At 41.8% G+C, this 13,152-nt stretch overlaps 1 protein-coding gene across 4 annotated transcripts in view; it reads left to right on the top strand.

Annotated features, from left to right (window-relative positions):
- The window catches only part of LOC108235293 (leucine-rich repeat-containing G-protein coupled receptor 6), a 74,850-nt gene that overhangs the window by 39,778 nt on the left and 21,920 nt on the right, over window positions 1-13,152 (top strand). For all 4 annotated transcript variants that reach the window (XM_037977158.1, XM_037977157.1, XM_037977156.1 and 1 more), the window contains one exon: window positions 11,015-11,086. In XM_037977158.1, coding sequence (XP_037833086.1) covers window positions 11,025-11,086 — 62 coding nt within the window. In that variant the 5' untranslated portion in view covers window positions 11,015-11,024. The remainder of the gene's footprint in view (window positions 1-11,014; window positions 11,087-13,152) is intronic.

The following is a 13,152-nucleotide window of genomic DNA, read 5'->3' as shown; positions in this document are numbered from 1 at the left end:
CCCCCCCCCCCCCCCCCCCTCCCTTTAACTACACTGCCCTCCCTTGCTCTCTCTGTTTACACCCCCACTCCCCACCCATACCTATTCTCCTTTCCTCACCTGTTTCATCCAGTCTCCTTCAGATTGAAGAGGAATCCATATGGCTCCTGTGTGAATGTGTGTGTGTGTGTGCCTCCAGAGCAGGTGTTGATGCTGGCCGTGATGGAGAGAGCGTGCATGTGTGATTACTGAAAATCCAACTGAACGCACGCGGCTTCAAGGAAGCGGAATAAGAAGAGTAAAGGGTGCGCGCTGAAGTCAAATGTTGCAAATGTTTTCATGTCAGTTGGGGGGGGAGGAGCTGCTTTGGCTTTGGGCCAAGAAACTGCCAGGCACTTCTGAGGCCCATATCAGTGGCATCCACCATTACGGTTAATCTGTTCAGCTGAAAAAGTTGCAGGAGGAAGCACACGCTATTTCTCCAGTCTTTCCTTTATGCCTTCCAGCCTTTCATTCCCTCCTTTGTTCTTTCCCTCCTTCACACAAACTTAAAGTGTTTACTCCAAAGTCTCAATTTCTCAGCTTTCTCCTAGAGTCCCTGGAGGCCCAGCGATGAACACTAGCAGGAAAACTTCCGCTTGCCACAAAAGATATATTTACAACAGAGAGGGGTGTTGGAGAGAGGGCAAAGGCAGTTAGTGCAGGATAGTGCACTGGTTTGTGGTTTCCTGAGAGCTGCCTGGGAGGCTTTTAAATGGCGCTCGGGGACAGACGGCAGGTAGGCAGGTACAGGACAACAATGGGAACAATGACATTTCCCTTAGGAGCAGCAGCCGGAGAAGACACTGTGGCTATAGTGTGCTCTACTGGTCCATATCCTGTCCTTTAGAAAGAAGCAGAAAGCAACCATGACACAAGATCTTGAAGGGGACCAGGGTGGAGGGGGTAGAGATCACTGGAGAATGTGTTTGGAGTTTATCTGCACATGTGTGTACGAAGAACAACAAAGTCTGGTGTCAAGACCGGTCCCTGCTGACTGAATTTGTATGTTTTAAGTGACGGTAGTATGACGCAAATGTGAAACAGGGGAGTAGGAATGTGCTCTTTGTGACAGAGAGGATTCTGATTGCCTGCATGGCCCAGATTCCTATTCGGGCCCTTTCCAATCCTGAGAATTCATGGGAATGTTTGTGTGCGTGCGTGCATGTATGTGTGTGTGTACATGTGCAAATGGAAAAGCGCTCCCTTTTTTTCACTACAGAGAAGGCATTGTCCTATCCAGGGACAAGCTACAGCAAATGTCCCTAACTGCCCTGACACATGTGCAAACATCTCCTTTAATGATATATGTTCATCCATAATTAGTGGCTTTGCAGATTGTTATTACTGTCAGTATATGCACATCAGCTTTGTCAAAGTAGAAAATGCATTAGAGCAATTATTTGGAAATTGTCTTGACGCATAAAGGAGAATGCTTACATGAGTGTTGACAGCAGTGTGTGTAAGACATGCAGTAGGTTCCTGAGTTCCCCCTGTACTTCAGATTTGTCTGTCTCTGTCTGTCTCTGTGAAATTGTTGGTCAGGCCAAGGTAAAGTGGCTCATGTGGGACTGGCAGTCTGCAGGTGATGACTGATAAGAGCTAATGATACTTAATGCCCTTTGCAACAATGTTCACACACACATGCACATGCATGCACCCACAGGACCCTATGGCGCACATTTCACATAGATAAAAATGTTGCACAAGCCTGAATGCGTGCCTCATGATCGCACATAACCAAGCAAACAGACACTTTAAGATGCATCAACGCCTCCCGCAGATCAGTGATGAGGAACAGTTCAGCTGCATAAACTCCTAGGATAAAAGTTAGTTAAAGGTACCCATAACACAAAAATACACACAAGTATTCATGACATAAATGCAGCACCATTAGGAAAACTTTAAAAGCTGTAGCCAGGCTTTCTATCGAGTTAATCTAGTCACAATTTATTAACTAACTATTTATGCCAATTATCAATCCTTTAAAACCTTACATGATTACATGTACATTTAATTACAAAGACTGTCTGAAATCTTTTTTTTTTTTATAAAACATTTCAGTAAATCTTTCTATATTTGTTGCTGAGAGCTTTTTTTTTTTCAGAAACTTCACAGGTGAATTCTTCATCTGTTTAAAATGGTAAAAAGAGGAACTTTTGCCACTGCAGGGCCCCTGCAACTGCAGCCAAACCTAACTCACGTCTCTATTACACGTCTGCGAAGGAATAAAAGAGGAAATCTGGACTTTTTACATGCATGGCAGGAGGCCAAACTAAATCTCTTTAAACCAACAGCAGCCGCATGGCTTCACTGGAAGGGGGTTAGATTTTGTCAAGTGCCGATCAAAGTTCAGTTCTAGAGGTTATCCATTGGTAATGGTAAAATATATAGAGAATGTGAGAGCAAATGAAGAGGGAGCCAGCAATGGGATTTGAGCGATTTTCTAACTAGATGCAGTGTCCTCCTGTTTCTGCCATTCAACCAAATGAAGTCATAATAGAGCCTGACACTAATACTCATCAGGTTTCCTTTACTGTTGTATTCACAGCTAAGAATCTGCCTTGAATCAGCACAAAGGAGAAAAAAATCCGTCCTCTGACAGAGATACCCTTTCAAGATTTGTGGAAAAGTGGTGAAATTTGTAATTGTTTCCACACATCTTTAGTGTTATTTGAACAGATTTCATTGACGTGTGCTCTGTTCTTAATATGATTTAATCTTAGCTTTAATTTAGGAAAAAATGTTATGTCACAGACATATTAGAACCAGACGAACTATACGTGCCAGAACAACAGATTAGTGGGCAGGGCTACACATGCCTTCCTGCCTTTCAGGGCTAAGGCCCGCTCACAACAGCTGCCTGTCAGTCCTGTCCACATGTTGGAGGCAGTTGTATGTTGTGTAGCGCCGACTGTTCCGACACTTCCTGTTCCATTACTGAAGTGCTTGACCTTTCACCCCCCTCCCCTCTGTCTCATGACAGGGTGTGTGTGGGAGGACACAGAGCGGACATGGAGTGTGGACGTGCACGTGCGCATGTGTGTGTGTGCAGTATACCAGGGTATGAATAAGTCCCAGAGGGCATGAGTATGTTTCCCATGACATGGCCTCAGACTAAACAGCCGCTCTCTCCACCCAGACATCCGCCTGCCATTCTCCCCTAAACCGCAGCAAGCAGAGAAGAGCACAAAACAAGGAGGCATCTCCATTTTCTGCCCCCCCCCTCCCCCTCCCCTCCCCTCCACTCCCTCTCCGTTCCTCTGCACGTTTTGTAGCCGAGTCCTCCCCACATCTCTTCTTGTCCAGGTGAAAGACTTCTCCTCGCCCTCTCCCTTGCTCTTTGTGTGCCATGAATGAGAGAAAAAGAGAACAAGAGAGGGAAAGATAAAGAGAGAGTGCATTTGGACACAAAGGCCAGTGTACCCCTCCCAGGAAGTCTGGGAGAGAGGCAGAAAAAAAACACACATCTTCAGAGAAAGGAGGAGGGAGGACAGCATTGTGCCCTCCTTCCTGACTTTTTGTGACCGTGCATATGTGTGTGTATGTGTGTGTCTGTTTGTGTGTGTGTGCAAGCTCATGTGTGACCAGGAGAGAAGCTGAATGCCAGAGCAGTCACTCTATTCAAATAGGAAAAAGCAAACGCACTTAGACCTCACCCTTGCACACAATGCTCACACACACACAAACACACATTGCTCTCTTTTACACATGCACACGCACACACATGCACGTAATATGCACACAACCATTTAGACCCTCTTAAAGGCAGCACCCAAGCAGTGACTACCAGTTGCATTGTGTGGAATAATTGATTCTCTTTCATTGTGCCTTAACTGTTTCAAAGAGCTAAGCGGAGAGGATCAGACTGAATCCAACTGAAGACATTATTGTCATAATTACAGTGAAAGACAGCCAAGGAGCTTACTGCCATTATTACCTGTTTGTCTGGTAAATGTCTCCACCTGAGGAATGGAGAATGGGATTTAAAAGGAGGCAAGAAGAAAGAGAGAGACACAAGTGAGAGGAAAGACCTTTGGTTGTGCTTCTTTGAAATTGGTTGAGTGTCATGAAAAACACGCCCCTGTGGGCCATGGAAAAGGGTTTACAAGCATTTTATTTATTTGCTGTTTGCAGGTTTATGCTTGAGCAACAAGCCAAGCAGTATCTCACTGACAGCCTCTCACATATCGACCCCTTCAGGGCAATTTTTTTTTTTAGCATATTCTCACATCATCCACTTGTTGAGTGAGGACTTTTATAAACCTACAATAGCGGTATTTGAAAATTCAAAGAGCGATGAGGGAATAAAACCCCAAACTTACAACTATGCAAGTGTTTCTTTCAGTCTTCCAGATTACTTGGATTACTTGATTTTTTACAGCTTGTTTTATTGTTCCTGTTTGGTTAGATGTTGGAAAACATAACGGCTTGGGATAATCATATGTTTTACTCCTTGCTTCCACAAATACGTTAGGGTCTTGTAGGTCTGAGTTACACCCAGTATGGATGTCTGCTCTGTCACTGCAGCTGCAGCTTTGTGTATTTGATTCACAGCCTGAATGTGTGGAGTACCTAATTCAGAAGGTGCTGATCTACTGCAGAAGAATAGAAGACATTATCCAGGTGTGCGAGCAGCACTGGGGAGCAGGGGTAACTGTAGAAAATGGGATTTATTCATAAAGTGTAGTTGTTTGGCCACACAGCACACCTGCCAGGGTTAAAGTAACACTAGATAGTGTGCATATAAGTCCACAGTGTTATTTTTGTAACAAAAAAGTCTGGCAAATTTGTGAAGCGGCCCAAGACATTTGCCTGAGTGACTGTACCAGTGTGAGAACAAATCAGCAAAAGTTAAAGTTATACCAACACTTATTCTATCAAAACTAACACATCAAGTGTAAAGTGTTAAAAACTGTCACTTTGCCAATGTTAACACTCAAAAGAGTAGCCACATATAGACACTCTTTAGTGTTATTTTGACACTGTAGATTTTGCTGGATGTGTAATATAAGTATAACTTTGGCAATGATAATCATCAGACACAGTCGTCGACCCTCACCCCACCTGCAGAAAACCCTCTCAATTTTCTGGATTACTGCAATGATACATTCCATGACTAAAACAGCCAGTTTAGAAGATTTGTCGACGGTATTCATCTGACGTTAAATTCGAGCCCTCTGGATTTCCCTGCACAATGAAAAATTACACTCAACAAGCAAAGGATACGTGTTGAGATTTGACAGCAGGGAAGCTCACGAACTGTTCAGAAATGAAAAAAAAAACAAAAAACTGAACATCAAATAAAGCTTCTCCACACTATTTACGTGCTCGCATTTTTATTTGGGGAAAATGTATTTTGCCAAAGTGAAATTATCTTCCGCTCAGCTTTGTCTGACTGACGCATTTCATCACTAATGCCAGAATAACAAACACCTGTCTCCTGATGGTATCTGTCCCAGTCTAAGGGTGTATTCAGTCACCAGGGTGGTCCGTTGTCGAACCCACAAAATACAACCAGAGCCTGGAGTGTGTATGGCTGCCTTTGGATGTAGCGCGACTGCGTGTCTGTGTGCGTGCGCGTATCTCCCGACGTGAACGGGCGTTTCTCATATGATGTGGCGAGTTGTTTTGCTGCGCTAAATCACCAGTTCTTGTCAGAAAGACTTCCAGTTTGAAACTCGCAACAATAGAGCTAGGGGCACATTCACACCCACACACACACACTGCCTTTGATCACAGAGGTGATAACATACTTCAGTAGTTCTGTTGACGCCAAAAAGGAAATTTGATAAATCGCAGCATTGTAACTACAGGACTGTGTAACCCCATGCTCCAACTGAAATTTAAAACAGAGATGTCGAGGGGAAAGAATGACTGTTTGAGATTGAGTGGTAGAAAGAGCAACTGAAAGGGCCAAGGCTGATGAATGGAAATGTTCCTCAGCTTTTTCATACTTGTTCCTCCCTTAAGAGCAGCTCCTTGCCATGGATACTCTATCAATCACAGCATAAAGCAGTCAAATATCCACTGTTTTACCTTTCTTCCCAGGCCAAACCTTCCTTTCTTACATTCTTATGCACACAAGTGTACACATGCATGCTTTGGAGAAGACAGACTAACCAATCTATCAAAGGACATTGTGTAAGTGCAAAATCATGAAATTTTGGCCGAATGGAAGTGGAAATATGACAAAATATTTTATCTTCTCCTGAAAATGCTGCAATGCTGGCCTCAATTTCTCACATGCTACTGTGCTAAAACACACACAAGAAAAGAAAAAAAAAAAGAAAAAACTAAAAGCATTCACAAATAAAATATAATTCCTCTCAAGGGAAAGAAAAAAAAAAAACATCACTCAGACTTTGTCAGTCATTCTGCAGAATGACTGCAGAACACGAGAGATAAAAGGACCAGTCCAGAGGCACATGTCGGAGTGTGTTTGTTGATGAGCATCAGTCTGCTTGCCCCGTTTTAAACACAGCCGAGGAGGCTTGAGTTCGTCATTCGCCAAAAAAAGGAAATCTAAGTGAAGGCGATGTCTCATGAGCCTCCGTCAGCTGACAGATGTGTTGTCCCACAAGCAACACCAGACAGCTTTCTTGACACTCTGATAGCCAAGAAAGGGCCGAACAGTTGCCTACTGAAGACTTGTACAAAAAATAAAGAAAAGCAACCACATATGCTTCTATTTTGTCTCTCTCTCTCACACACACACACGCACGCGCACACACAGAGTAATCTATTTCTATGCCCCAGCAGCGCTGCCCATGTATGATGTGGTGAAAGCGCGACGGTGACTGTACCCACCATGTCTGCAGGCTCACTGGGAAACAATAGGGGTGTGAAAATGAGCGACAGACATCTTACCACACACACCACAGCCACCTATAAATGGAAAAAAATATTGCATGGCACATACAGTACAGATACTGACACACATCTTTGCACTCAGTCTCCCTCTTGTTCACTGTCTCACACAAACACACACACACACACCATAAAATGGGAATCCAGAAACCTCGGTCCTAGTTGTGAAACTCCAACACACAGCTCACCCTTTTTCTCATTTTGTTTTGCGGCCGTTTGTTTGCGCTGAAAATATCTGCACGTCACAGCGCCAGCCGACACAATTCACATGTGGTAGTCATCAATCATAATTATCATGGTTTAAAAAAGCTACAGCTGTTATTTGATTTTAAAAACAAGCCATAGCACAGTGCCTTCCAACGATACGTCAAGTTGTCAGCGGAGGCCTTGGCCTGCACAGCAGAAATGTCTCTCTCTAGCTTCCCAATGAGCTTGTTGGAGTCCACAGCCGAGCTGAGCTGCGTTCAACCTTTTCCCATGACTCACCGGCGAGCGTCTTTATTTTTAAACATTTTCTCTCTCCCCATTGCCGTGTGTTTATTCTGCCTGAGAGAGGCCGCTGTTATGGACTTCACACAACGTTTGTTTATGGCTTCTTTAATCAGGACCAGATAATGGAGAGTTGTCTCCATCTGTGGGCGCATCCCCAGAAGCTGACTGCGTACATGTGTCTCCATGAGTGTGCCCGTGTGCTGCTCGGCTTTAATGATCCCCCCAGAATGTTCCAATAAATACTCTCCTCGACGGATAATTGCTGCACAGACGATGAATAGGATTAAGGTGTGTATGTGTATTGTTCATGAGGCCACACACCTTTTTGGTGTTGTACATGATGTCACACAGTCCTAATTATGTCATCTGGTGTGGTATTACTCCTTGCTGTGTAATCTCCATGGCAACTTTACTGTCACTTCTATTCATCTCAGGCCTAATATGTTACACTTGCTGTATTGCACTCAAAAAAACAGGCAGACTGCCTCAGAAACAGAATAAATAGAACATATAGTGATAAAAACAACAAGTACATCACATGTAAATTGCTGAATTTTTTTGATAATTTTGCAAATATACACCGTAGAACTTATTGTTGAGGAACAATACCACAAATAAAAAAAATAAATAAAATTCATTTATTGAACAAAATATCAATAGATATTATATTCTTGGCATCAGAGGTTTGTGTTGCCCACATTGTAGTAATAAATGTTCTACCTGCGTTTGCTCACCAGTCTCAAACATCACTGTGGTCTTTTTTTGAACAGGCCTTCCTTGCAAAAATAAATAGTTACATGATATTTGAGAACTCGCTGAATATACACCCAGCTGAAGCAAATCAGACCATACAACTGAATACTTTAGGGGACAAGTGATGGTCGCTACAATTTTGTCTATACAGGTCTATGTATGTTTTTCATTGCCCACTGCCATGAAAGGCAGACAATCATGTAACTGCCCGTGTGTGTGTGTGCAAGTGACCGCTTGTCTGTCTGTCAGCAAAATATTTCATGAGCCAGCCGATGGATTTCATTGAAACTCTCAAAAAGTAATCATTGGATGTACAGCGACAAGTGATTGACTTTTGGAAACACTCACACTCAAGATGGCCACCACAGCTATTAGTCTAAGCATACAGTTTTACAGCTGTTGAGCTAAAATTTGGTGTGGCAGTAGCTGAGAGTCATCACCAACACATACACTGAGTGCTAACAAATCATGTAAAACCTTTAAAATTTTAGCATGCTAGCATGCTATAATCTCTGAAAGTCGTAAAGCGCTCCTCAGATCTTGAATTACTGATGTCACCGAGTTTAGCAGTGAGAATATTTGACCCTAGAAGTCAGAGGTTCAGATAAATTTAATATTTATTTATTACTTCACATAGTCTCTATGGTATTTAGTACTTGTCTGAAGCTTCTGAATCTAAGATTAAAGATGGTGACTCATGAGATTAAAAAAGGATCAACTGTTTGGAGTTCAAACATACCAACAAAGTCAATACTTTCCAGGGGATAAATGTTAATGATAAATGTTATATTACTGTCTTAGCATCATCATTCCATTTTTGTGGATTATAGCAGCAAAGTTACTTAAACAATTATGATTTATTGGTGCAGTTTAAATTAAGCTACAATCAGTAAAAATCATGATTTTTTGCATATTAGAAGCCAGCATTTAATAAATTACTTTCATTTACATAATCTAGAATGCGTTTTTTACTTGCATTTATTCCATCCACTCAACGCTTTGAATTTTTGTTCATAAACTGCATCACATTTTGTATAAAATGAAAACTGGAAAAGATGAGAGACTTTCAAACGACATCTATTGAGGCAGTATTTCAAGATGCCTGGTTTTCATTGTAAGCAAATGCAGTTTGGGTTACACAAACATGTCAAATAAATATCCTGTTTCTCCATAAACATTTGCAGAATCTTTATTGAATGTTTTTGTACCTGAATTATTTACGGTGCTTTGCTGTCTCCATCATTTCCTCTTCTTTTTATTGTGCCAGTCCAGCTCAACGGCATATTACAACTAGCTGTCAATGTACATTACCATGCTCTGTAGAATAAATGTGCATAAAGCAGCCTCTTTTGGTGTATTTGCAAAATATTTGGGGAGACACTTTAGGAATGTCAGAAATGATACACAAGTAACTGCTAAGATTAAGTGAGTTATAATAATATCATACAAACATTATAAAACTTAAAGATATTTTTTCCCTAAATCAAATTAAAGTATCAACTATTTTCTCTTCAACAAGAATGAAAACATCCCCCTCTCTGCAGTCAGGTCCAAAACCCGTGGCATTTAAAACAGGAAATTCCCATCCAAGGAAACTAACATGCCATTATTAGGTTTTCAAAGGAAATTAATAAATACCAGCAGATGCTGTGAAAATGATACATAATTATCTGACCTGCAAAATTTCATGGTGGAAAGAAACAAGACTGCATGCTCATCATTTGGTGAGATCACATCTCCTCCCTCCAAGTGGCTGCTGAAGTCCACATCCCATCGTCTGATGTTAAATGTTATCTTTGACAGGATCCCAAACTCTTAGTATACCCAACTTGTCTCATCTACTAATTATGATCGGCAAGTAAAATATCCAAATGTTTAAAGCCGAGTGTTGTTATACAGTTTTTTTCCAGACTTCTCTTGAAGCTGGATATAGATCACGCCTGAGGACAGATCCATTCAGCCCCCCTGTCAGCCTGGCTGACTGGACAAACAAACAGCCAGTGTGTCAAAACTTCCAACTGCGAAGGGCTTCTGAGAGCACAGTTTACACTTGCTAGCCCGGTGGTCTGGCTTTATGAGCAATGGTTATTGTCATATACACATGCAGGCACACACGCACTGACGAGCCTCGCTGCTGAAGACTCATGCAAGACCCCAAGGACTGTGAAAGCAAAGAAAGGATGACGTAACACCTCCTTGCTTTCATTGTGTTTATCAAAGAGATGACCTTACATGACTGGGGCCACAAGGTTATATATGTTTTCTACCAAAGACTGACTCATAAGTCTTGAAGTGTTAAAATCTTGTGTACGTGTCACAAGGATGTGCGTGCGCATGCTTCACCTCTTCCTCTTTCACCGAAACGCAGCTGCATCAACACTCATCACGCAGCACACACTCTCACGTCAGCGTACGTGTCAGGCAGGCATAGAAATGGAGTGTGTCTGTTCGAGTGCTGAACAAAGAGGGAAGGTGCTGAACTCCGGAGAAACCTGAGCAAGGGACTAAAAAGGAGAGAAAGAACGGAGAGGGGGGGAAGGAGAAAGAGACGGGTAGATATGAGGGGAGCCCGAGGGGTCAGATGTGAAAGAAAGTAGAGTGAGACATCTGGAAAAGAGAAAGAGTCCATGGGATGAGGAGGAAATTACAGCTGCCCAACTATGATTCATTGGGGAAAATTCTCTTCTGCATCTCCCTGTTCACCCTTTGTCCTCCCACCTCGATACCTAACCCTCTAAACTCCCTCCGCCTTTGCTCCCTGCTTTTGGTGATTGATTGCCAAGTGAAAAAACACATTATAAACATTTGTTATTTCACATCCTGACTACTTTCAAAGACAACAATAAGGTATGCACTGATGCTTTCCATTTTGTTTCTCCAGGGACCTGAGTATGAACAACATCAGTGAGATCCAGCCCAGAGCCTTCCACCGACTGCACCTGTTATCAGAACTGTGAGTACAAAATCATTCAACTCACACTCAGTTTATGAACCCCCCGTTATCACAATTTACACATGACAAGAAACAGCCATTTCCTGAACTGCTGATACACACAGACCTCAGAGATGAGGTTGATGGTTCTGGCCTGCCTCTGATCTCCCCTACCAAGCTTATTGCCTGCAGCAATAAGCTAGTAGATCCCGGGATGGCTGTACAAAAGAGGAACAAAAGGGAATCCAATAGTCACTTGGAGAGTGAATATATGGTCCTTCAAGTATTTGCTGGGTAGGTCATGTGCTCTGCTTCCAAGTTGCTGCTTTCTTCCCCCCATGACTTCAGCTGGACAGCTCAGCAGGAGCAACACACTCGTAGAAGCAAGCCTTTGCCAAGGCACATTATGGAGGAGCTATAGTGTTTGGCTAATGATATTCGAGAGCTAAACAGTATCCACTAGGAAGCGAAAAACATGCTCACTAAAAAATATCCATTCTTTGTGAGTCCAAATTTGGTCTCATGCAGACAGGTAGTTGTCCTTTTAAAAGTTCAGTCAGCCTACAGTTCCATTTCACCGATGTGTAGACAGAAAATGGTATCAACGTTGTGAGCAAAACATCACCACAATAGTTGTTTCAGCTGTTTGAGCACATCTTGATTCCTGTAACTTGTCTGATGCCGTCTTAAATGATAAAGCAGGAAGAGCAGCGAGGACGAGTCTGCACACATATTAGTTTCAACAGCCATCTGTGCAGCTGAGCAAAATTCAAAGTGGTATATTTTTGAGAATTATAACACAATTAGAATGCCTCAAAGTAAAACAGATAAGTTTAATAAATAAATAAGTTTTAGAGTTAGGTTTGTGTATAAAAAGGTACTTCTTGTATGACCTCTTCTTAAGTTCCTGCTGTGTAGCAATTTTGTTTTCTTAGTGATGATGCCTACTGTTGATATAAATGCTACCACTGATTTAAGCAGCTGCTTTGCTATGTTCTTGTAACAATTCGCTCACACCGTCAACAGTTGAGTACATTCTCCACTTTACTCTCACAATTGAGCAACCACTGATATCAGAAGTGCTAGCAAAATGTCTGTAAATACAATGTAGTCATCACTTTGAAGTACTGACGCTACTGCAACTCATTCTACTATGGCTATTTACTGAACTGCAAGTTCCACTTTATAGTAGTAGTAGTAATATGTTAACACAACTACTGCCAGAATAACTTCATTTAAAACAGTTACTAAGACAACTATGGTGGAACAAGATGAGAAGATGATGTTTTCCAAATGCTCAAATACATGTAGATGTGGCAAGTTGGTTAGCTTTATAAGTTGTTTTTATATAGTTAGTTACAAGTTTTTCATTTTGACATATCAAGGACAGAATAGGAACTGTTCCTTGACTTCTTTGCTATGTGCCGAACAAAAACTATTTGGTTGGTGCTTCACAAAGAAAAAAGTAATTTCATTCTCACAGGGCTGATGAAAGACATAAATTCGCAAACCTTTTGAAGACATTCCCCAGTAACTTTGCCAATATTTGATCTGACCGTTCAGCAGAATTTAGCTAAGTCTCTGTTTTATAAAAGCTGCCTGCAAATTTGCCCCGAGGGTGTGAATGTGTGTATGTCAGTCTTCACATGATTATTTTTCCCCTGAATGCTGCAAATGTGTGTGCGCGCGTCTGTCTGCTTTTGGTGTTTGAACAGTCCGCTGTTTTCTTTACTAATTCTTGCAGCTGCAGCCTGTGAGGCATGAGCTAATGATGATGAAGGTAAAAAAGGCTGGTTAACCGCTCAGCTCACTCCGAGTCCCAGTCCGACTGTGTTTGACCAACAGGATGACGCTGAGCACAGAAAACTGGCCATATTTTAAGATCTGAATATTGAATTCAAGACTTTGATTTATTGTGGTTTGCAAAATAGCAGTTACGAACTTCTGCTGTTCTTTTTTTTTTTTTTTTTTTTTTTGGCCTCCCTTCTCCCCTTACAGCCATCCTCTCCACACCATTATTGAAAACTATTTATTCTAGTGATTATCAAGTGGAGTGTTTATTATATACACATATATATATATATATA

Source organism: Kryptolebias marmoratus, linkage group LG8 (assembly GCF_001649575.2).
Source record: "Kryptolebias marmoratus isolate JLee-2015 linkage group LG8, ASM164957v2, whole genome shotgun sequence".
Classification (NCBI taxonomy): Eukaryota; Metazoa; Chordata; class Actinopteri; order Cyprinodontiformes; family Rivulidae; genus Kryptolebias; species Kryptolebias marmoratus.
This window is presented reverse-complemented; position numbering and strand designations above follow the sequence as displayed.